General features: G+C 37.6%; 3 protein-coding genes across 7 annotated transcripts in view; 1 reads left to right on the forward strand and 2 right to left on the reverse strand.

The window, feature by feature from the left end:
* LOC141805366 (uncharacterized) overlaps positions 1–11242 on the reverse strand; it is a 73242-nt gene extending 62000 nt beyond the window's left edge. For all 3 annotated transcript variants that reach the window (XM_074690397.1, XM_074690396.1, XM_074690395.1), the window contains exons 1-2: positions 11173–11242; positions 10223–10331 (exon numbers count right to left, since the gene is read on the reverse strand). The gene's annotated coding sequence lies outside the window, so the exon portion shown is untranslated. The remainder of the gene's footprint in view (positions 1–10222; positions 10332–11172) is intronic.
* Positions 11243–11784: 542 nt separating this feature from the next.
* Positions 11785–23754, forward strand: part of sh3bp2 (SH3-domain binding protein 2) — a 78285-nt gene continuing 66315 nt past the window's right edge. The window contains exon 1 of one of the 2 annotated variants that reach the window (XM_074690391.1): positions 11785–11838. The gene's annotated coding sequence lies outside the window, so the exon portion shown is untranslated. The remainder of the gene's footprint in view (positions 11839–23754) is intronic. The other variant, XM_074690392.1, reaches the window with a different exon arrangement.
* spp1 (secreted phosphoprotein 1) lies at positions 12818–19130 on the reverse strand. 2 transcript variants are annotated; one of them, XM_074690783.1, is made up of 8 exons: positions 19014–19130; positions 15473–15544; positions 15311–15355; positions 15161–15232; positions 14923–14985; positions 14661–14801; positions 14220–14558; positions 12818–13935 (listed from the first exon to the last, which is right to left on the reverse strand). In XM_074690783.1, exons 2-8 carry the CDS (start codon positions 15524–15526, stop codon positions 13525–13527), a joined length of 1125 nt encoding a protein of 374 aa, XP_074546884.1. In that variant the 5' UTR covers positions 15527–15544; positions 19014–19130; the 3' UTR covers positions 12818–13524. The 2 variants fall into 2 exon arrangements, with proteins under 2 accessions (XP_074546884.1, XP_074546883.1); XM_074690782.1 differs by having other exon boundaries at positions 14661–14804.

A 23754-nucleotide genomic window follows, 5' to 3' on the forward strand; every position in this document is an offset into this window, starting at 1 on the left:
CACAAATGGCTGAATTGTATTACTTGTGCTTGAGTAATTCTTGAGCAACCCCTCACACATTTAACTTAAAAAAATATCCACCCAGGTGTATGAAGTGACTGTGCAGAATGCAGGCAGACAGGTGGGAAAGTAGAAAGGCAGGCATCTAATCTTCTTATTTAGGCTAAATGGAATGATTGCCCTTCTGATTATATATATAAAAAAGGTTTTAAAACATGTGGTAACAATAAACAGATCACCCTACTTTCAAAGACTTTGAGTCATTATACGTATCCTCTCCTCTCCACCAAGATACCAACATGGTGCCTCAGTATTCAGATGCACATTGTTTTTTCTAATGCTTGTGTTTTGTCACAACAACATCCCTCCAACAGGAACTGAATCTCCTCTGGGAATTCACCCTAACTTTATGAGCGCTAGATATAGAAAGTGTGGGAGTTTACAAAGAATCTTATAAACCAACAACCATGTGTTGCCTTTGTACCTCTGTTTCTTAAGATTTATGTTCTTCTTAGTCAGTGTTTTGAATTCCCAATGTCTGTCACTTTGTGTTGTTTTACTGTTGTAGCCTTAACATGACTTGTCTTAAAATGAGACCACCTCAGAAATTACCCGACAAAAGGAAACCATAGCTGCAAGTGAAGACCACAGCTGCATTATTCATAAACCACCAATGCAAAACCTTACTGGAAGAATACTTTCTGCTTATCTGACCTCATAAACAAAGCCCAGGATCCCTGCCGATGTGTTTCATTCCCCTGGACAGTTTGGACATACTCATTACACTGAAGTACAAGCTTCAAATGGAACTTGAGGTATCATCAAATCAAACCGAATATGTCCTCTCTTCTGTCCATGTTCACAATACTGTGAACTGTAGATTTTTTATATCTCTCCATCACTTTTTTTTCATTCATAAGGTGTTGGTTTCAATGTTATATTTCTAATTTTTCACTCCTATAGCTTTCTTAATGTTTATTGTATTTATAAAAGCAAAACTGCAGTTCCCCAAGTGTCTGCTGTAGACTGGCTGTAAAAGCCTGAAGCCAGATTGTAATGTATCTTGACCAAGTTATGACAATTTTTCAGCAAATTTACAGTTATGTCACCTGGTTCAAAAAACAATTTTCAGTGTATAACCACACACTGTCCAGGAAGGTGAAATCAATTTAAAAGCCATCATAACAGTTTTGAAACTCCAGAAATGCAGGGGTCTTTTTTTACACAAAAGCGTCTAATGATTAACTTTTAACTCATGAAGAAACTAATGACACAATATTATTATGATATTGACATTATTTGAGACTTTCACTAGCTGATATTTGCCACACAGGGCAGGAAAACATTTTCTAGGGAATGAAGCTATGATATTTTTCTTTTCGAAGTATGCATAAAATCCAATTTATTATTATTGTTATTATTATTATTATTATTATTATTATTTTATTTAATTTCTTAATTTTATTATATATATATATATATATATATATATATATATATATATATATATATATATATATATATATATATATATATATATATATATACATATATATATATATATATACATATATATATATACATATATACATATATATATATATATATATATATATATATATATATATATATATATATATATATATATATATATATATATATATATATATATATATATATAAGGGGGGGGGGGGGGGGGTTATTTCCACTTAAAAAAAACACATGATAACAGAAATGTCTATAATGATACAACATCAGTCATGAGATGAGATGCCCAGCTTTCCTCCTCAACCCACATCATGTCCCCCCCTCCCCCAAATGAATGAATAACAACAAAAATAAAAACAACAATTTAAAAAAAGGGAATAGAAAAGAAAAAAGACAGAGTAGGGAAAATAAAAGAAAAATGTATCAATAAAGTCAACTTCAAGAGTGAGCTTATTACGTAATGATTAGGTGGTGTGATGTGGAGCTATAATGTGAGTAACAGCTTGGCTATTCAGGTTTAAACTCTGATTAAGAGCTCAACTAACCAGGTGAGTCTCCATCATGACGATGCATTTTGGATAATAAAAGAACAGTTCCATCAATGCACAATAGCTAGCCAATCAAAACAACTTACATAATGGAAAGGATGGCCCTGATCATGTTTAGCTATGATATTTTAGAAGAAGTAGTTTTTTTTATATGCGAGACACTGTTTCACTTCCAGATAATATTTCAGTAGAGGAAAAAAATTGAGGTTGTAAATAAGCCATGGCTAGACAGTTGTATGTATAGCATCTACTTTGTATGAAGCACTGTTTCATGCGTTTGTCCCTGTCAAATAACAAGTAGGAAAAAATGTGGCTTTGTGATAAGCAGCAGTAATTTAACTCTCATAAGGAAATGTCACAGATGTTCTTGAGCAAGAAGGCAACTACGTTTACCTTTTTTCAACCTTTCACACGAGCAAGACACCGTGAGTAAACAGATTCTATTCATAAAGCACAAAGAAAGCAGTGCGGCCTCAGACTATCACAGGAGACAACAAGAGTAACACGCAAAAAGGAGGGTATTTCATTGGCATTTCCCAAAAAAACCATGCTGTCTCACCACCTTGAGAGAATCTTCTCTTTTTATTTTTTGTCTGATTAAAATAAGTCACACACTTTGCTAAAAATGGTTAAACATCAAGTCTGAAGTTAGAATTGTGAAAACAAAGTTGACAGTTTCATGGAAAAAGTCAAAATGCTGAGAAAAAAGATGAAACGTACTTTCAGGAAAAAAGTACAAACTTCTACAATACAGTGTTTCAAAATGGCCAAACCACTTTTTCATTCACTTGTACACCCTAAAGAAACATAATACACAAAAGCTGACTTTGTTCAGTCTTTAATTTTGTTTTTTTTTTTATTAATCTAAGATTTTAGCACATTTTTGTTGTTATATGTCAGCCTACTTCGATAATGCTTCTGTAAGCTGTAAGCAGTGGAGCACAACAGCAGAGGAGGAAGAGCTGCTTGTTTTGTGATCATTTGCTGAACAATTGTCTATCATACTATTCCTTTTTGCTACAATATATCACATTTTTCTTTAATTGTTGTATTTTAGCTTATTGAAAATGTGGTATGAAGTAGCAGCTTGAGCCAAGCAACAGTTGTGTACAATTTGCATAATGTCACTACCTAACACCCAATGACTTTTTTTACTCTTGTTGTGATTTTTCATGACCAATTTTTGCCTTTTTTCAGCAATGAATTTAACTTTTTATTTCTTAAAATTTATTTTTTCAACTTTAATCCTCAAAAATGAAAACTATTCTCAACGGTCCAATTCATTTAGTCCTAGTACTCCTCCCTTAGTTACACTGATAATACGTAACTTTACATTTCAATGCGCTTCTATTTCCTGTCAAACCACAGGGATTAAATAGCTCATAAATATGGATTATAAACTGTCACAGTTTCATTGCTTTTTCAAGTCTGGGGTTTAATGCTTGAATCATCCATTAGTTGGCAATGCTGGTAATAACATAGTCCTTTACATCAGTTCAACGTCACCACAACGTTGTTTATTGACTTGAGCTGACTAACTGATTTAGAAACAAAGTCTAGTCTTTTTGTACTAGACGATACAGTAGACTGGTTTGATGACACTAATAAGTGACCAGAGGATCTCCTCCTGAAAAGCTCTGGCTTAACTGTAACCTGTGTGGTCGAAACTGAATGTGTAAGACATGTGGTATGTGATCTGGGGTGTGTTTAGTTAACTGAATTAACTTTTAATCTAACTGTATTTCACCAATTAGGGTTCTGAAACCCAAGTATCATGACCTGCACTACATTGCTTTCAGACCACTAAAGCCTATTCTATAGATATCAATGTGTAAAAAAAAAGCCGTCCAGTCACCATTTAACAGGCTCATGTTTTAAGCCAGAACACGGGTTGATCTTTGCTGCCTTTGTGCTTGAGATGGCAGATTATTGTGGAGAAATGACACAGACAGGCCAGAGCAAGTCTTCTTTCAAGGGTCAATAAATCTATCTGCAGTGCAATAAAACAAATAAATAAAAATAAAATAAATAATGCATGATCAAAAGCAGCGAGAGCTGAATTTCTTGCGTCACGCTAACAGGCTAACTGTGGTGCTGCACAAAACAATGACGGCCTACCTTTTCCTTCTGTGGTGTCAGTTTTGCTGAATGCCTGACACTATCTTTCTGCCCTCTACTAGTCTTGTAGTGTGTGGCTGTTACATTTTTTTCCATATGTCGCTGGCCTAATTTGCATAAAATCGTTGTCAACATATGAATTGTATTTTCCTTTTTTAATTTCTTTTCTTTTTTTAATTATTATTAACTATTTGTGTATTTATATGGACCTAAGGGTCTGGAATAAAGTATAACTAACTAACATAATCTACCTGGGTCTTTGTCCCTTGGTGTAAGCACAAACAAACAATAGGTTACAGGAACAAAGTTGTCCCTGGAAATTTTTGGAACTTTAGGCTCAAGTTGAAAAGCTCCTTAATATACCAGTGGTGTTTTTTCCCATATGTTGGGATCCTAAAACTCCCACATAACTAACAAAAATCTGACACTAGTTCATATTAATTTTGCAGAATTTTTCTTTAATAAACTAAAGCATAAGTTAAAATGAAGGTGGCACATGGACATTTATTTCATTTACGATTTTTTCTCTGGCAGTTTTAAAAGTAGTTCATGGTCCGGTATCTCATTACTCAGAATGGTATAGACTATATAAGTCTATTTATAGACTTGTAAAATTTTATAGATAGACAGACAGACAGACAGACAGATAGATAGATAGATAGATAGATAGATAGATAGATAGATAGATAGATAGATAGATAGATAGATAGATAGATAGATAGATAGATAGATAGATAGATAGATAGATAGATAGATAGATTATTCCTAAACCTTTGAACTGAAATTGGATTTTTTCACCTGTAGTGACTGCAGAGTTTTCACATGGAAAAATGTGAAGCTCAAAGGTGAAGGGAAGTCTCAGGTAACACAGAGGCGTCACAGACACAGGTCTGATCAGAGTGTTATTTCACTCTGACTCTACTGCTACATTCCACTGACAGACCTCACTCTGTGTTATTTCTCCATCACCTCACTCAGATTTCCGTTTCCATTTGCTGTATGTCATTAATCTTCTGTAAAATGTGGAATATCATTCGGCCAATAAAACGTAAAACCATTCATAAATTTTGACTGTACCAGAGGACAAAATTTCCCATTCAAGCATTCTGTTCAACAACAAACACTCACTCAAGGCAAAATTTGTAGAGTGATTATTTTTAATGGTAAATTCTTGTCACTACATGTAGAGGTTTGAAGGGAATGGTACTTCATCCTGCTTAGTCACTAAACATTGGCATTAATGTTTAAATCCTGAGGTACAACTCACTATGGTGAGTGAACAGTTGCCACATTGTGGAAAAACACTCTAAGATCTTGAAAGCCACATAAACAGGATTAATAGCACCAGCAGAAAGAGCAAAGTTTTCAACTGAAATGACTTACTCAAACTGGTTTAAAGCTGGATTTACTTTAAAACAAGGAGATTCCAGTTCGACTAAAGACATGAAATGCAAGGATTCTGTGGGGGAAATGTTCGAGCAGTTATCTAAGAACTCTAATAATCAGGATATGTTATTCAATACTGTAAGGCAGTGATAAATAGTTTTCTTTAAACTGAAAACAAATTAAACCATTCCCTGTACTCTTCATCTTGTATCATTTGATAAAAGCTGATAAAAGCTTAAAAACACGTTTATCGGTATCGGAAGATATGAAAATTTCTGCCGATATGCACAGCCGATAAGATGCTATTCAGTTAGGATTATTATTATTTTCCATCTGAAAAATAAGCTCCTTACATAAAATGTAGCACTTCATTTATTTGCAGTGCAGAGCTCTGTGTCTGTCACCAGGTTGTTACAGTAGCTCTAAAATAATCAAATGCCTTGGTTATGTTTGAAAATGCATTGTACATTTAAAGTTCATGTGATCTAAAGAAATTATTTTTCTGTATTTCAATACTGAATGTCTTGATTTTGAAAAAATAATACATTTCTTATTTATGGTAAAATCAAATGTTTTTTTGTCTTGTTTTATGTGTTTCTTAAACAAATAAGACCATCACAATTAGAGTAACATATAAATTCCAGTACAGGATAGACTTAGCTTTCTTTACAGTGAAAAAAACAAACAAACTTGTGATTATCGGTATCAGTATGGGCCAAAAGGGGTTCCGATATATCAGCATATCGGATATCGGCAAAAATCCAGTATCGTGCATCCCTAATCTTTTGTCAAATAAAACATAATGTGGTGTAGAAAATGCAATGAAATGTGACTTGAACTAGAAAATCCACAAGAACAGACTTCTAAGAAAGTCACACAACTCTATCTGATGTCTCAGTCAAAGCACCTTCACACATTTTTGAATAGGTTAAGACTTTTTATGACATTTATGTTTTACTTTAAACTTTAAAAAATCTGAAATAAGAGTTTTGAAGGTCATCCAAAGATTCCCCTGCTTCTATGCTGTGGTACTATGTGATTATAAATGATGGGGGAACTGACTGATTATGCAGGTTTGAGTTAGCGCTGAAATTTTTTTACAGGGTCTAAAAAACATGACTTACAACTCGTTAACACCACAGAGGTGCCAGTTAAATATAAGGTTTGAATCAGTAATTGTTTAGGAGAAAGCCAGAGCATCTCTACAGCTGCCAAAACATACATACCCCACAAAACAAAAGAAACATTTGTTTAAACTGCCAGGTCATCTTTGAGTCTGTGGTAAACTTCCTCATCTGCCCCTCCCTAACACTCCAGCCCAAGGCATCCCAGTCTTGCCTAATACTCTCCCCTGGCACAGCCCACTCAGTGTCAGGGCAGGGTATATTAAAGATGAGCAGTCCTGCATGGAAGACACGCAACTTTCTGCACTGATACAGAGAGCCATCACAGCAACAAGAGATTCTGTTCACTCCCGACAGGATTTAAGAGAGAAGTAGTGAACAGGTCTAAAAACCGGTGAGTTTTAAATTGATTTGTTTTTTATCTTTTAATTTAATTGATATGTTACATTAAAAACAGTTTCTCATTTTAGTATCTTGCTAGAAAACATTAATGTGCTGCCAAGAGTCTTGTGATTTTCCAGTGTTAAACACTGTTCTTAAGCAAAGCCCTGTGACAGTGTCTTGTTAGTTGTATGCAAGTGACTGTGTTTTTCATTTGTGGTTTCCCTCCTTCGCAGACAGGAACCAATCAGAGATGAAGTTTTTTACAATCACCCTCGTCATTGTCCTCCTTACAACAGCCTCTGCTAAGCCTGTAAGCTGACCACAAAGCTCTTCCTACCTCTATCACTTATCTCTTTTTCAGTCAATGACGGTGCCGTGCTTCCTTGATGTTGTGTTGTGTCATTTCCAAGCTGACATTTTCAGTCCTTTAACTCATATGAAATGCAAATGACTTATATTCATAAATTTAAGTTTCTTGAGATCTCTTGACTCAAATTTTCTTGTCTATTTTAATTGTACTGTTAATAATTTGATTCATTTCGAGTTTATTTACCACTCAGGTGGCTGTAAACTGCTATAGCAACAAATATTGTCAACATTTTCAAAATTGCTTTTTTTCCATAAACTGTTTAAAGCAATATTTCTCATTCAAAGCAATGAAAAAAATCAGCTTCAGATGACAAGAATAGCTTTTCCTTACTCCCTTTAATCTTCAGTGAGGAATTTACTGGATGACTTTGGCGCCCCCCATGAATGCAGCTATACTTCTTTTCTCTTTGAAACTCTTGTTATGTTAATGCACACTCATCTTAATTTTAACAGTCAAATGTTGATGTTTTTTTTTAAATTCAGTATGCAGTCAAGCTTATGGTCTGACTCGTACCCCTCACATAGGAAACTGGCATTTAAAATTACAATATTTGAGTCATCTTGTTGGTGAAAGTAGAACATAAAACGTGTAAATATCCACTTCGATAAACTCTCTCATATGATGTGTGTTTTGGGAGTTCAAAATGATAGCCCTGAATGCATGTCCAAGAGGAGTAAGACCTGAGTACCAAGATCAGTATTCAAAACAATATCAAGGATTTCATTTAACACATAATTGTTCGGTATAAAAGTATAAGGAGGAAATGGATTGGGAAATTGATAAAGCCTGAACCTTCTGTAAAGTTTCTGACATTTCATGTATTGTCTCCTCAGCTTTGTCGGCGCTTGCGTGAAAGAATTGAGAGCGGACGCATAGTCCCAAATTTCTTATTGAGGAGGCTTTTGAATCACTATTGTAACAAGATGCAACATTTCAGCCATGAAGGGTCTTCCTCTGATCACTCTCAGTCCAGTGAATCCAGCGAATCCAGTGAATCCTCCGAGGAGTCATCTGAGGAAGTGACGACACCGAATCCAACCACCACTACCATGCCAACCACTACACCAGACAGGAGCACCATCTCCCCCACAACTGTCAGGCCCCCGGTAAACACAACCACACCTGTTGTGACCACTTCACCTGGCAGTGTGGCTCCAAATGTCACACTTCCAACAGCTGCTCCGATCACAGACAACAGAGGAGACAACTAAGTACCTTTGATTCCTGCTGATCAACCACGAACAACTGCTTATCATATCTATGTTTGGGTCTGTTTCTGAGGGTTCATCACAAAGGGCATTATACCCAAAAGAAGAAAAATGTTAGGATAAACACACAGGTTTAATGAGGGCAATTTGATGTTTAAAGGTCAACTATAAAAATTTGCTGACATTTCAACTTAGTGGAGAAAAGTTGAAGAGAAGTCTCTTAAGAATAATATTTCCCAACAACCACTACAAACGTGAAAATTCAATTTACCATTACTTGATCTCAAGAAATCACTACATCAGGCAAAAGAGCTTTAAAATTTTTGATGTTTTTTTTTTTTAATCTACAAAATGTTGATGATTTCTTCTACACTCAGTGTTGACAATAATGTGTCCATTGCACAGCTTTCTTGTATTTTTATTACCTTCACTCAAGGAGCACAGGTAGCTCATCATGAAAGGTCAACACTATGAATTTTTCACTAAGTGTTCCTTTATTTTAAACTTCAAGCTATCATACACGTCAATCAATAATAGCAACACTCTTATAATTATTATTTTCAATGTTGTTAAAAGCATTAATCTGTATTTTTGAGCACTCTGAAGAATTTCTTTGCTGTAAAACCCACTGTACAGGTTTGTTTAGATGGTAGAATTGTGTTCCTGACTCTTTATGTATTATGCATACAAAGAATGTGGACCCCTGCAGTGTGTTCTCAGCCTCTGGAGGGTGTGTCCTGTTTGGCTCTTGTCTGTTGTCAGTACACGCTGGGTAACAATAACTAAGTTATTACCACACTGGGTTCCTTAATTACAGCCTGTCAGTCCTTCCTTTCCTAAGTTAGATCTGGTTAACAGGGCTGAAGACAAGCTTTGATGTTGTTTTGTTGAACAGGAGTTGTGCATCATTATGGTGGAATGGGTTTGAAATATATCTGAATGTGTTGTTTGTTTCACTACTGCTTTTCCTTTGCTGAAAAAATAAAGACTCCCATTTAAAACACTTTTTTTTCACTCATTTATCACTGTGAGCCTTCTGATTCATATTCAATTTACTGTAGATTTGAAGGGTTATATTTAGTGACCTATCTCAGTCATTAGCTTTGAATGTTATTTTGGTGTTACCCATCCTCAGTTTCTTCTAAAATTTGAAAAATGATAAAAAGAAAGGGCAAAATACTAAAACGTGTGGTGGATATCCACAGAGACAGCAATATCATACGCAAATGAAAGTCCTCCACTACCACAGTTTTAAGTTTACTACCAGTTAATAAAAACCTTGGCCCCCTGAATAATGAAATCTAATCTTGATCATTTAACACCCTGTTTTGGCAAACATTTAGCATAAAAAGAAATCTATCCCAGGCAAGTCAAAGAGGCTGAGAGCTTCTTGTAAATAAATATTGCTGTGACTTAGCCCCATCTTGTGGAGAAAGTGATGTGTTGCACTTTATGCAGATCTTCGAGATCTCAAACAAGTTTATAGAAGACCTTTACTTTGCGGCATAATATGCTCTTGTGTTCAAGGCAACAGCAACTCATGTGCCGTTTGTGTGTATGAGAACTTCAATGATCTGCAGACAATGAAACCCTTACCTTAATCTTTTCCAGCATCTTTGGGAGGGGGTCTTGACCCATGACCCAACATTCAACCTTATTGGCAAAGAATCTCTTGAGCCAAAACTATTCCCATCTGGTGGAAAGCCTGAAAATGGCAAAAGAGACGAGTGTGGTTAAGCAGATGAATGTTCATGTTTCTGGAACAGCTTATTCCACACATTGATCTCTGTGGCAGAGCAAAAACCAAAGCTAAAACATTATAAAATCATTCATGGGTTGTAGAAATGCTAAGGTATTCAGGAATGCTCACAAAAATAAAGGAAACATTTCAGTTGAGTTCTGATGGTTCAAATACAGACTTTCTACCCCTTCAGTATAATGCTAGGAAAGAAAAGCAGTGGTGTAGCTATAAAAGTAAAAACAAATCTTGTTTTCTTACAGCTCTTGACTTCTTAAATGTTCTAAAGACAGAAATTATTGGTCTTCATGCCTCATATCCAGCAGCAAAATTGCACAATTCCCACTATGACTCATTGGTAAATATAGAACAACACAATTAACATTTTACAGAGTAATTATTTAACCATATGAACATAAGTAAGCAAGGGTTTGTAAAACAGTTAAAGCTAGATTGCATGTAGTAGTACACAATGCTCTGTAGGTGATTGTAATTCTTATGTATGTATGTTCTTATGTATCTTGTCTATCCTTATTCATATTACATCACCCTGCAAAACAACAAAGTAGAATTTGCATGCGATATTCATTACTGCATTATTCATTACATTACTAACAACACAAAGCATCACGTTTTTTGGTGAAAAAACTAACTTACAGACAGAAAGTGGCTGACTCAATCCTTTACTTTCTTTCTTCTTTCGTTTCGTTTTAATTTGACTCTGACAGAAAGAGCGCTGGAAAAAGTTAGTGGGCTAACACCGGCCACATTTTGCTGCACGTGCTAGCTTAAGCTAGCTTACACTTACCTAGTTTACCTCGATGATTGTCTTTTTCAGCGTTTGTCTAGATACGAAACTGTCATCTCGGATTTTGGCTCTTGTGGGCTCAGAGACTGACGGACATGGATTATTTTTTACGTGGATAGTTGCTGTGACAGTAGGGGACTGTATGAAACTACCTAATTCATTGCTTTTGGTCACCCAAAGTAAATTGGTGCAGCAGCAGCAGTAGGTGGGCAGGGCAGTCGATCTCACCTGAAAAAAAAAGGTTTTCTTGTCCTTCAAAAATAGAACATAAATTCATGAAATATTAAGGTTCTATAAACACAGAGGAAACTCACTTATGTACATCTCCACAAAATGTAATTTGATTTTTTTTCCCCCATTTATTTATGCCCTTTCAGACAGTGACAAGAAGGTGTTGGGACTGATGTCACGATTTGGGAAGTTACCCGGATGTGCGCGGAACACGAATGTAAACACAGAAGGTGGAGATAGAAGTGTGCGTTAAAATGTGATTTTTAAGATGTCTTATCTGCCAAAAAATATGAAAAACGCAAAAAAACAAATGTGGAGCACCCTTATAGTGAAAGTGAAGGACTCAGCCAGCAAGAAAAAGAGAGATACTTGGGAAAACTACGCCTAATAAGCGGGATGGACCCATACGAGGATAGCATCGTCATCTAACTAAAGGTATGAAAACTCAGATGCTACTTCAAAGTTTTTCATGATGTTCTTATGGTAGAGGCTCTTTTACAAAGTAACACGAAAGACACTGAGATTTAATTATGTACCATTAATTGCCATGAATTATCTCTCAAAGTTGTACTCAATCTTAATATATACTGAAGTGTGATTTTAAGACTCTACAGACAGAAAACATGAACTACCTGACAGGAAATGCTGTAAACAGACTTGAATGTTGAGATTAATGACAGATTGCCTTGGAAATCCTCATGGAGCGTTGCTAGCTACAGAAAGACTGGAAACCACATTAACACCAAACCAAAAAAAGTGACTTTTTATGGCTTCAAAATGATTTTCAAAATCCTGGTTTAAAATTGAGCTTTTATGGTGGCAACACTCAATATGCTGTCAAGTAAAACAGTAACCTCTCTTGTTATGCAGCAGATCAAGAACATTGAGGAAAATAAGACAGAAGCTTTTAGAAGAAGCTGTGTTTGTTAGTAGGGAATAATACATAGCTGGTGGGTGGATATGCAAATTAGAATCTCCACAGGGTGAGTAAGACCCCTCAGCCTAGTCAGGGCCCTGCTTACAACTTGCTTTGTGTCTCTTTGCAAATTAATGCTGCTAATGAGCAGGCATTTAGCGGCCCATCCATCTTTTTAACTGTTTTCAATATGTAATAATAAACCCAAGGTACAGTCTGCACACAGAACTAAACACAAATCACTTGCAGTAAAGAATAGTTGCTGTTTTGCCTCATGTCACACCCCCTGTACTCCATAGTTTTTCTCTTTATTCGTCTTCTTTAATGCTCTTTGATTTGTCAGGTGCATTGTTGTTCAATAACCACACCTTCTTTTGTGAAATATAAAACCAAGTCAGCATCTCTTTTTCTGAAAAACTTTATTAATATTTAGAAATAGTACAATATGATACATTACAGTAACCAACATGGGACAAACAACATGTAGTGTAGGTACAAACTGTGCAAATGAACAGGACCGTTTATGTGTACTGCATTTATATTTGAATAAACCCTGTATTAGATTTCTTTAAATCCTTAAAATCCACTTTCAGATTTGATACTAGCAAGCAACAAAGCTAGGCCTGCAGGCAGCAATTGTATGAACTTATCTCAAGGTACAATTTCCGTATGCATGAATTGATCAAATCTACTGATTTTCTGTTATTTGCATGGTACACATTATCATACTGTAGTATTTGATTCAGGATAAAAGGCAGTGTTGTACTGGTAGAGACAGGAATCATCTTTGCAGTTTCCTTTTTCTTTTCCAGTTTGACCTTCAATAAAGCAGGAACAGACTGGGGAGGGGATTGGGCAAAGTTTGTGCAGTCAATTGCCTTCCAGTTGCTGGTAGCAGTTGCCAGTTATACCATATTTCCTCTGCAGTGTCAAAAACAGGACTTACCAGGGTAACACAACCACAGAATGAGAGAATGGCACATTTATTTAAATACAACCAAAGTAAACAAGATTTCTGCTCAAAGGATGCGCAAACAATCAGAGAAATGTTGGCTGAAAACACTCAAATCAATAAGAGTTAGTCCATGTTTGACCCTGCAGTGGAAAATGGCTCTGGAGGTTTTTTTGCACCTGGATGCAGCATGCGCTCTGTATGTGAATTATTTGGACACCACTATCCACTCCATATCCAGAGTGGGTGGGGTTTATTTGGCAGTGATGACCGCTGGCACATCAGTGGTGATGTCAGGTCCTGCCCCCTCCTCATCTGAGTCACTCTCACTGCTTTCGTTCTCATCAGAGTCGCTGTCAGCGGCTCCAGGTGTGGCAGTGGCCTCCTCGCTGCTCTGGCTGTCCTCGTCTTCTGACTCTTGGCTGGTGCTGGCACTGTCGCTGGTGGTGCTGGCACTCTCTTCCTCCTCTTCTTCTTCTTCTTCTGGAGTGCTTGAGCTCTCGCTGGTGGTGGCATCGCTGGCACTAGCACTGTCCTCCTCTGGAAGGGCAGCCTGACGGAGGTCAACATCCTGAGAGGTTCCAGAGGATGTATCCAGGCCTTGGCTTTCCACCTCAGGGGTGCTAGTGTCCTCCTCCATGAGATCAGAATGGACATGAATGGCCTAAAGAGGAGGCACAAAACGGACATAAAGTTTTGCATATATTAATAGAGTCATCTAGTTTCTAACTTGAAATACTTGCAAACATTTTGGCTCTCTGCTGAGAAGCTCCTTCAAATCAGACTGCTTAAAAATCTTGAACTATTCCAGTTACATTGAACTGACTTGAAATTTGAAGGGTTGACTCCACCACTTGCAGCAGCATCATAATGAACAGCACCTTAACCTTGAATTAGATTTTTCTTTTTTTTTGCTACTACTCTTGGGATGCCTCAGTCAATCTTTACCTTGTACACTTGCAGTGTTTTCTCCACATCATTGCCCTCTGTCATGTCATAGGCCATCTTCTTTCCAGTGTTCACGAACTCGTAGGACTTGTAGGGAGCAGGAAGCTTGTGGTAGGATTTGTCCTCCACGTAGATAATGGTCTTGTAATCACTAGGGTATGCTCCCAAGCTATCGCCACGTGCCGTCTCCTCGTCTGTGACAATGGTGGGTTCAATTGGTGCCTCGGTGGTTTCAGGAACAGGTTCCTCTGTGATGATCACAGGGGTGAGAGTGGAGGGAACGGTTGTGGAAGACTCGCCTGATTCTGAGCTGTCACTAGACTCGTCCTCATCTGTGTCCTGAAGAGACAGAAGTAAGAGGTGAGCTGTTGGAGAGTGTATGAATGTCTGGACGGTTGAAGAGTTCCCTCCATGAAATGTTGCACTAGTATTTCTACTTACACTCTCCTCTGCTTCATCATCGTCATCATGGTCATCATCATCATCATCATCATCACTGTCTTCACTGTTGACTGAGACTGTATCTGTTGAAGCTGTGGCTAAGCTGTCTGACTTGACTTCAGCTGTTATTTCTACAAATGCCTGCTGCAGAAAAAGTTCAAAATAGTGAATCTCACAAGAACTTTAGTATTTCAACAATATGAAAAAGTTAAAGAAAACTATGATAAATTTCACTCAAGTTTTATAAAATTTTATAACTCACCTCCACTTCATCTGAGCTGTCTGTGCTCTCATCTGAGCTGGCAGCCGCAGCAGCTACAATTTTCTGAAACATTCCAGAGATGTTAAAGTTAAAAACACTCGTAGTTTTACTTTGACAGACAGGCCCCACAAGCTAAAACATGTCACATTAGGGCTCCCTGGGTAAACTGTTATTGAGAATTTTGTAAATTAATAAAGGAAACAGAAATGAAAGCAAGAATGGAAGAAGAAGAGATTACCTGTACAGGTGCTACACGGGCCTGTGGAACAGCAGCCTGTTTCCTCATAGGTTGAGCTGCAGGTCGTCTCACCTGTAGACCAGAGTTCAGTCAATCTAATGTCTGTTTTCAACTCCATATCTCTCTTTCTCCTTATTTTCAGATACTTACCACCTCCTCTGAGCTCTCTGAACTGCTGACAGAGACTTTTCTTGCCTAAAAGACGAAGGTGCAAACATTTAATCAAACAACAAATCTCACACTGTGTGGGACAAAGCACTTGTATTACAAAACTGAGCTCAAATTTGAAACTTTGGTGAAAAACTGACTTACCGGCCGGCAGAGGACCGTGGCAAAGAGGAGAACGAAAATAACAGCCACTTTCATTGTGTCACAGTTCAGTGTCTAAAATGGGAGAAAACCAGAAACAAGCAGGTTGAAGTCACACAGTAAAACATCATGATATAACACAATACAACAATGAAACATAATCATGATATTCAGGGACTATACAACGCCAAAATACTTGTTCATAGACCACAACTTCACAGGAAACACAATGACATGTCAAACTGAAAAATGAGCTGCAAGCCTTGTCAGTAAATCCCCTCGCCCAGATTCCTTCCTAAAAATGGAGGCTGCATGGTCACAGGAAGCCATTAAGTCCATGATTATAGACCAAGATGAGAGGGTTTTTCTGTTTCAGAAAACTTTTTAGATGGACTGAAACATTCTGTCAGTCATCCGGCAAGAAATCACATCATTTGGGTTTGTGGTTTGTTTAACTATGATACCGGATGTATCTGCCTGATTTAAGGCAGAAAGATAAGAGAAAATAACAGGAATCACCTAGAAAAGGGTGGAATCAGTCTCTTAACACTTGACTGAAAAGCTTTAAAGAAAGAAACCAGGCACATGTTTGAAGTTGATTGGCTCTAAATTTCACTTTTCCTCCAATTACTCTGCAAGAAGCTTAGACTGGAAGACAAAAATGTATCCAAATCCAGAAACAAAATATATATGTTCTTGTTATTTCCTTAGAGTGTTGGAGTTTTAGGTCATTAGAAACAAAACTCAGGTTACTTTTTTGGACTGGGCTCTATGAAGATCCTATTGGTAATGAGCTTGTTGTCAAACAGACTGAAATGTTACTTTCCCCTCTGAATGAAATGAAATAAATGGTTTCCCAAGACCTTCCCATTGTGGGTTCAGAAAAAATAGTTAAATATTGAAGTTGCCAGTACTGAGAATTATACTTCTGATAGTATTTTTATCATGGTATGGTATTCTTGTTTTCCATGTGTGTTTTTAACTGTAATAAATCTTTAAATTGCTGCAACATGCAGCTGTTTTGCTGCATTTGTACATTTTGTAAACAAAATATTTTCAACTCCTTTTTTGTTTCTCATTTGGCTTCAGCACAGAGCCAAACTCTGCTTTTCTTTCATGCTGTAGGAGGAGCGGTCTGAGTGTCTGCTTCCATCTTTAATGATGGACTCTTCCTACACTATATAATTCACCAGGTTATAACTGGAAAGCCACAGCGCAGCAGAATCATGACAGACGCCCATATGGCCATATGTGAGTATTTCAGTAGACACTTGGGAGGACTGAAATGAGTCGTAGACTTTTTAAAGCGGACACATGTTTGATCAGATTTGGTAAAAACACGTGTCTTTCAATTTGTGGAGGGATGTTTAGAGTTTAAGATTTTGAATTAAGGCTTAAATTTGTTTTGACAACAACAAAGTAGCAAGACATATATCTGTGTCATTTCTGTAACCACCTCAAATCTAGAAGGTTAAAGTTCAAGACTTCTATTCTGAGCACTAATTTTTCATGGATTTCCAAGTGTTGTTAGCAGGTGGACTCTAAGTTTTTTAGTATAAAGTTTAGTTGTGGTCAGTTTGTCATTTGGGGATGTACATATGTTAAGCATGTGTTCCACACAGAAAAAAAGCCAATACTAGCCTTGAATTTTCAGCTTGACTGGAGAGCTAACGCTATCAAGTAGCAAGGAAAAAGAGTTAGCTTGGTCTGTCCAAACTGAAGCCAAATCCAAGAACCCAACGCTCAGAGCTTCACTCAGCATGCCTAATTGCTTGCACAGTATTGAAATACAACCTGTGACAGGGCCATGGACAGTCAGACTTAACTTGGTTTGTAAACATGAGTCAGAGAAAGATAACAGTTCATTTCAGATGATTTTAAAACTCAATCTAAGCTCTTCAGACTGCCATTTTTTTACATTAGTGTAACTTACTCCACTGAACAGAAGTTTCCTGGATTTGAGTCTTAATTTGTAGTCTGAAGCCCTGAAGCAGTCCTTGTTTCCTAAGCTTGTAGTTAATCAGTCTGTGTGTGTTGCCACTGTGTTTACTAAAGCTTGGTCAGACATTACCCAGAGGTTAGTTAGTTTCCTGCAGCCTACAGCTTCCGCATCTTGCTCTGGTATCACTGCAACACTCAGCCAATCAAAAATGGCGTCTGGCATCCCCCTCCTGAACTCTAAATCTCGGGTTTCACTTCCATGGCCATAAAGTCTTGAAAAAGAACTCATAATTAACTGCAATAAACTGCTGAGCCTTTATGGTGGATAACCAAATCCTCCTGTGGGTGTGATGCAAGTTTTCTCCACACTGGCTCTCAGTGTCTGGTAGTGTGTACAAGTATTTCAAAATAAAACTTCAGTTTGGTAGAGTGTAATGCAATACCAAAACCCAAGTGCATTGTAAGACGACAGTGGTACAATAAGAGTCTTTGAAGTTTGCTTTTGAAGTCATTTAAATCAGTTTTTAGTGTATTCGGAACTGGTGTTGACTAATTATATATATCATAAGGAAAACTTTTTCTAGTTTCTGTAAAAATCTTCTTGAAGCAATTAAATAAAGGTTGCTTTCGTATCAGTTACATTTGAGAAAAGATACTAGTCAAATGATAGAATACACAACATGTTATCATATGTCATTTTTTTAAGAGATTCAAATCTCAAAGGCATACTTTTTCAAATAATGTTTGAACCTGGCTGCAGAGATTTTCTCCCTTTCTGTTTAAAGACACAAAACTCATGTTTGGTGGCACGAATTTGATATTTAAGTTCTCCCATGAGATAATGGATAGAGCCAAAACCAGGACTTTGTGAAATCCAGTCCAGTTGTTGATATGAAAGTATCATTATTTTCTGGACATAACTTTGGGGAAACTGTTGCCACAAAACTAGAAGCAAACTGCCGTCTAAAATATCACTGCAACAGATTTTGCAGCCAGAAGAGGTTTTTATTAATCCTTCTTTAAAACATTTCAATAATTTGTGATGATCAATTTTTTGTTGTTGTTTGTTTTAATCTCAAATGAATAAAAGCAGACAAAAGTCTTTACTCAGATACTCAGCTCAGTGTTGCAGACAGTGCTAAAAGTATATTAGAGCTTGTGATAGAGTGGCCTCTGCTGGACGAACTATGTACAAACAGTTTTTTGACTGCACCCAAAATATTGTTTTTTACATTTCATGCACCATAACGCAAAAGTTTCATATTTGCTTAGAAAAAAAAGGGGGAAAAAAACTGGAACAAGTGTATCTGTTGGAAGCCTCTGTGGACCTTTGGGTTTTATAATACCCTGCTTTGAGAGTTGGAGGCCAAAATCAAACCATAAAAAAAGATGAGAACTTTGAGAGCAGGGCTGCCCAAATTCTGTTACTTTTCACAGCACATCTTCTGTATGATAATTTGTCTCCCGATGTTTTTTTTTTTTTTTTTAATTTAGAGAGTCAAATTTTCAGCACCTCTTACAGTAACTGCCTTCCACACCAACAGAAAAATCAAAACTCTACATCGTACAAACCACATTCATGTACACAGACATTTGTTCATACCTTGTTTGCAGTCGGAGGAAGTTGCAGGAGCTCAGCAGACTGTGGAGCAAAAACAGGCAGATGTGGTTTGTCTCAAGTTTATCTCCTGGGTGTCTCTGGATGATGTTTGCTGCTCTGTGATGCTGCTGCCTGAAGCTGAGAACTCCTGATTGGCTTATAAACCCTCCAGCCTGAGACAACAGCCAATCAGCTCACAGCGTGTGATGTCATGAGGTTAACCGCTCTGGTCCACCTCTCCTCTCTCTCCCACTCTTCCTGTGGTTGGTGCTGTGGTGGCAAACACACACACACGCGCACACACACACACACACACACACACACACACACACACACACACACACACACACACACACACACACACACACACACAGTGCACAATGCAAAGACAAATACATGGATAAAAACTTGTAGACATTTACAGCCCAGACAGAAGCATGTGAGTACTTTTTACCCATCTTACTTTACAAAAACATATCCACATGCACACACACACACACACACACTTGCTTGAGTATGAAGTTAATTTAAGGACATGCAGTGACAGGCTCTGGGAAATAACTGCAGCATACAGTGGCGGGTGGTATGACAGTGATTCAGCTTCCTCCCAGACAGAAGAAACTCATCTGACTGAGGTCTGTCTGGATAATTGAAGAATTTGTCTGTGAAACCAGACTGATTAGTCTTCAGCTGTCAAATGGGACAGGACTTGGTTTTATTTTATGTCTGTGCAACAGTCTTTGTAGTGTTTCCAAGTTTGTGTTAATGTTTTGGTTGCGTTCTTATGTATGTGAGTTTTTGTCAGTCTTGAAGTATGGATATATTTGCAAGACAAGAGTAAAGTTGCACACATAGAAACGATAACAGCACAATCAAAAGAAGAAACCGTTATTTATTATTTATTTAAGCATACAACATTGTTTGCACAGGACTTTTTGAAACTCTGATGATTTGTAACAGTAGAGACAGTCTGTGGTACGAACTCTGTGTGAACTCTCCATAAGACAAGTGTAAAGAAAATACTCCAGAGCAGTTTACCTGTAATCTTCCACCAAACACAGAGGTCTTTGATGATTTTTCTCCTGACAAAGTTGCATCCTGGTGATTTGGAGGTGCTTTTCCATTTTTATTTTCTGTTCACCTTTTTCTGCCGCTCCCCTGGGGGTGAAATACAGGGGCTACATTGCCGGTTATTAACGGGAGTGTTGACAGCTCTTTGGAGGCATATTCAGAAGATCTCCTCCATATTTCTGATTCTGCAGCAGATTAAACTGCTGTTCAAAACAAAGTAAAAATCTTCCTTGGCCTCAGGGACAATTATAATGTAATCACATGCGCAAAAAAGTATTTTCATCCTATGCAAATGGATTATAAAGGATTAATTACTGCTATTTCAATCTTTAACTCTTGATTTTCCACAACTGAGTTCAACACTCATCTACCCTGATTCTGTCATCAGTAAACACGGTGTCACTCCACTTGGTTCTTCCTTTTGGTCTCTTCACTTTAAGCAGCGTTATTTACCTTGGAATTTACTTTTCCTCGGCTGAATTTATCTGCTGTTTTCCTGCCATGTACTACGACCTGTTTTTCCAGTTATGAAAAGGATTTTTTTTTTTTTATGTACTGTGTTGTTGCCATAGAAATGGCAGTCGCGCAGCACACAAGTTCTGCATGAGCTACACCAGTATGGAAGCTCTTTGGATTATGAGGTATGATCCTCTAGGTAAAAAGTCCTTTAGCTGTGTTCTCTACATCAGTGATTCTCAAAGTGGGGTTCGTGAGCCTAAGCTTGGGGGTCTACCGCATAATTTAAAAACAATTGTAAAAGTTAAATTGTTAAAAAAGCACATCAACAAAGTGGAATCTCTTGAACCAATAAAACCAGCTATTTTTTCCAACTCCTGCCAATTTTGTTTTGTGGTGATGATAGAACAATACATGAGGTTAGAAAAATGAAACCAAAAAAAAAAACAAAAAAAACACGGAGCTAACATTTTGTAAACTTTACAAAATGAATTACTTGGAAAGTATAAATGTAACCTAATTCTATAGTTGCAAAATACTGCATAGTACATTATTACCTACTATAAATATTATGCTAATCAATGTTACAATAATTAGAGGGTCCTTGGTAATTGCGATCCGGGTTTGTCTCTGCTGAAAACAATTTCTGTGATTAATTTTGTAGTGATGGTGGACACTGGAACCTAACTGTCAGACAGAGAAAGGAAAGAAGAGCAGAAGGAAGCTGAACAGAAGAGTAATAGAGCACATGCTAAGGGCTAAAACACAGGAGCTAAACTGTTTGTGATAATGTCCATTCCAACCCACAGTCAGCACTTATTCTGCAGTGGTCTGTTTAAACTTGTGAGTCTATCAGTAAAATAAAGGATGAGGTTGCATTAGCTCTACTTGATAGCTGACTGGTAGGACAAAGCACTGGGCTATTTGAGTAGCGCTAAATGTGGCCAGATGCTAAACTACAGTCCACACTGACATGTGTAAGCTTGTTGTCACGTTTCAAACAACGTATCAACATAACTGTTGATAAATGTTTTACCTTGTCACCTTGTATCAAAAAGTTGTGAAAAAGTTGTCTTGAACAAAGAATATTTGTTTTAATCGGATCTTGATTCATTTCCAAAACAAACACATGCCTTGTTAAAAGTCACGTTTTCACAACAGTGTGCATGAGACTCCCGGCCAAAAGGTGGCACTGCTGTCCAATTAAAACAAATCCTCCTCACAGCATCTTTGATATCAGTTTTGCGATGAGTGAAAAGTGAAACAAAGTAGTTTAAAGTGATAAACCGGGATGGAACAAGTTGGGTCCTATCACAAGGTTTAGGGCAGGAATTACCCCTACAGCAGTGTTTTTGTGCAGCAGAAGCCCAGGGCGCATGCACCAAACACCCCCTCCCTGCTCCTCGGTTTCCGGTTTCCTCTGCATTCAGACGAGGCCAATTTTTACTTGACTAAAAACACAAATAAACGGACTCGCACCGAAAAAGTCTGATATCGGTCTGCATTCACGCTTTATTCAGAGAATTTTCAGCACGTTACTTTCACACAAAAACACAGCTAAATAAGGCTCTAGTTCTCATTGTGTCTCTTCCTCCTGGCAGACTATCTGTGTTTGTTTATATTTGGCACACCGCGCGCCGCTTGATACACTAAGCGGCGAGCGCCTTGTAGCCAGCTGCAGCGGAGGAAGCGCCGTTTTACAACACAATGCCTTATTTAGCTATGTTTTTGTGTGGAAGTAACGCGCTGAAAATTTTCTGAATACAGCGTGAATGCAGACCGATATCAGATTTTTTCGGTGTGAGTCCGTTTATTTGTATTTTTGGTCAAGTAAAAATTGTCCCCGTCTGAATGCAGAGGAAACCGGCAGAGGAGCAGGGAGGGGGTGTTTGGTGCGTGCGCCCTGGGCTTCTGCTGCACAAAAATACTGCTGTAGGGGTAATTTCTGCCCTAAACCTTGTGATAGGACCCAACTTGTTCCATCCCGGAGTATCACTTTTAGGATGAAAAAAAAATTTTTATACCAAAAATAATATCTGATGTCTAAAATTACTTCTTAGGTCTTCCTGCACTCTGGATTCTATACATTGTACATTTGAGCTGAACTCAAGCTGCGATAACCCTAGGTAGTATCTATGCCCCAACATGAAAGCCTCTTTCACAGTGTTTCAGTCCTGTCAACTAATTATTCACTTCATTTTTTTCTTGTCTTCTACTTAGAAAACAAAAACATTTGAACTCAAACGTTTTTTCATGTAAACCTAGAAAGAATAACAAAATTTGCCGACCTGTGAACATCTGTGGGCATTGAATATCTTAGTGACAAAATAAACTGTCTCAGAGATGTATGACGGATCAGGTGGTTTCTTTTATGTTTCTGTTGTGTCTGCGTGGCTGTCTCTATAAAACTGATTTACAGTATGAAGGTTTGTGTGCACATGCACCTTGACATAAACAACTGTGCATCTGTATTTGAGTAAGTCTGTGTGTGTTTAGTATCCATACATACGCAGGCTGTGTGCCAGTGCGTCTGACATTACCACACAGACAGCCTTAGACAATTTATGACTCAATCAAGTTTAATGCCTCTCCCCAACAACGATGCTGCAGGTGTTTAAACCTGAATTACATAAGAATTCAAGGAATGCATGTCTGTCTCAGTGCAACCAACTGAGACCCCTTTTCATCTCTGTAACATTAAATCCCACCACATCAGTCTGATTCTCAAAGGATAAATTGCTGAAATTAGTACTTGGTCTAAAATGTAAACATCTTGCAGCGGAATAAATTCAGAATAACAAGACGTGTGCCAAATGGGCATCTTAAAAAGGTTAGCAGACAATGCATCATCAACAACCGCCAAATGAACACTAGTCTATAGCTTTGGCAAACAGAGCATGCTTTGTTGGCACAACCAGGAAATGGTTTTCTGTGTAACGCTTAAGAGAAGAAACATCCCCCCAACTAATGAGGTCAATTTGCAGTATCCCTTAGTTTTATTTGGGTGTATAAAAATGGAATTCAAAATGGCTGAGTCTGTTCGAAGATGTTAAAAGTTAAGGTTGACCAAACTGTGCGAGACTGCGTGAGTAAATAGTTCAACAATTTCAGAATGATTCTCCTCAAATGCAAAGAAATTAGGCTTGCAATCATAAATTCAGAGCATCTGTGTGGAAAAGAGACAAGGCATGAAACCAACACTGGATGGTCGTGATTT

The sequence above is a fragment of the Halichoeres trimaculatus genome, unplaced genomic scaffold (genome assembly GCF_033239565.1).
Source record: "Halichoeres trimaculatus isolate MK-OKI-2021-1 unplaced genomic scaffold, fHalTri1.1 fHalTri1_scaffold_16, whole genome shotgun sequence".
NCBI classification, from domain to species: Eukaryota; Metazoa; Chordata; class Actinopteri; order Labriformes; family Labridae; genus Halichoeres; species Halichoeres trimaculatus.

Excerpts from the sequence above, each read along its gene's own strand:
- spp1 (XM_074690782.1), bottom strand. The coding sequence starts at position 15,526 with ATGAAAGTGGCTGTTATTTTCGTTCTCCTCTTTGCCACGGTCCTCTGC. Across the intron at positions 14,986-15,160 it reads CCCGTGTAGCACCTGTACAG|AAAATTGTAGCTGCTGCGGC; the intron begins GTAATCTCTTCT and ends GGAATGTTTCAG. Across the intron at positions 14,559-14,660 it reads ATGATGAAGCAGAGGAGAGT|GACACAGATGAGGACGAGTC; the intron begins GTAAGTAGAAAT and ends CTGTCTCTTCAG.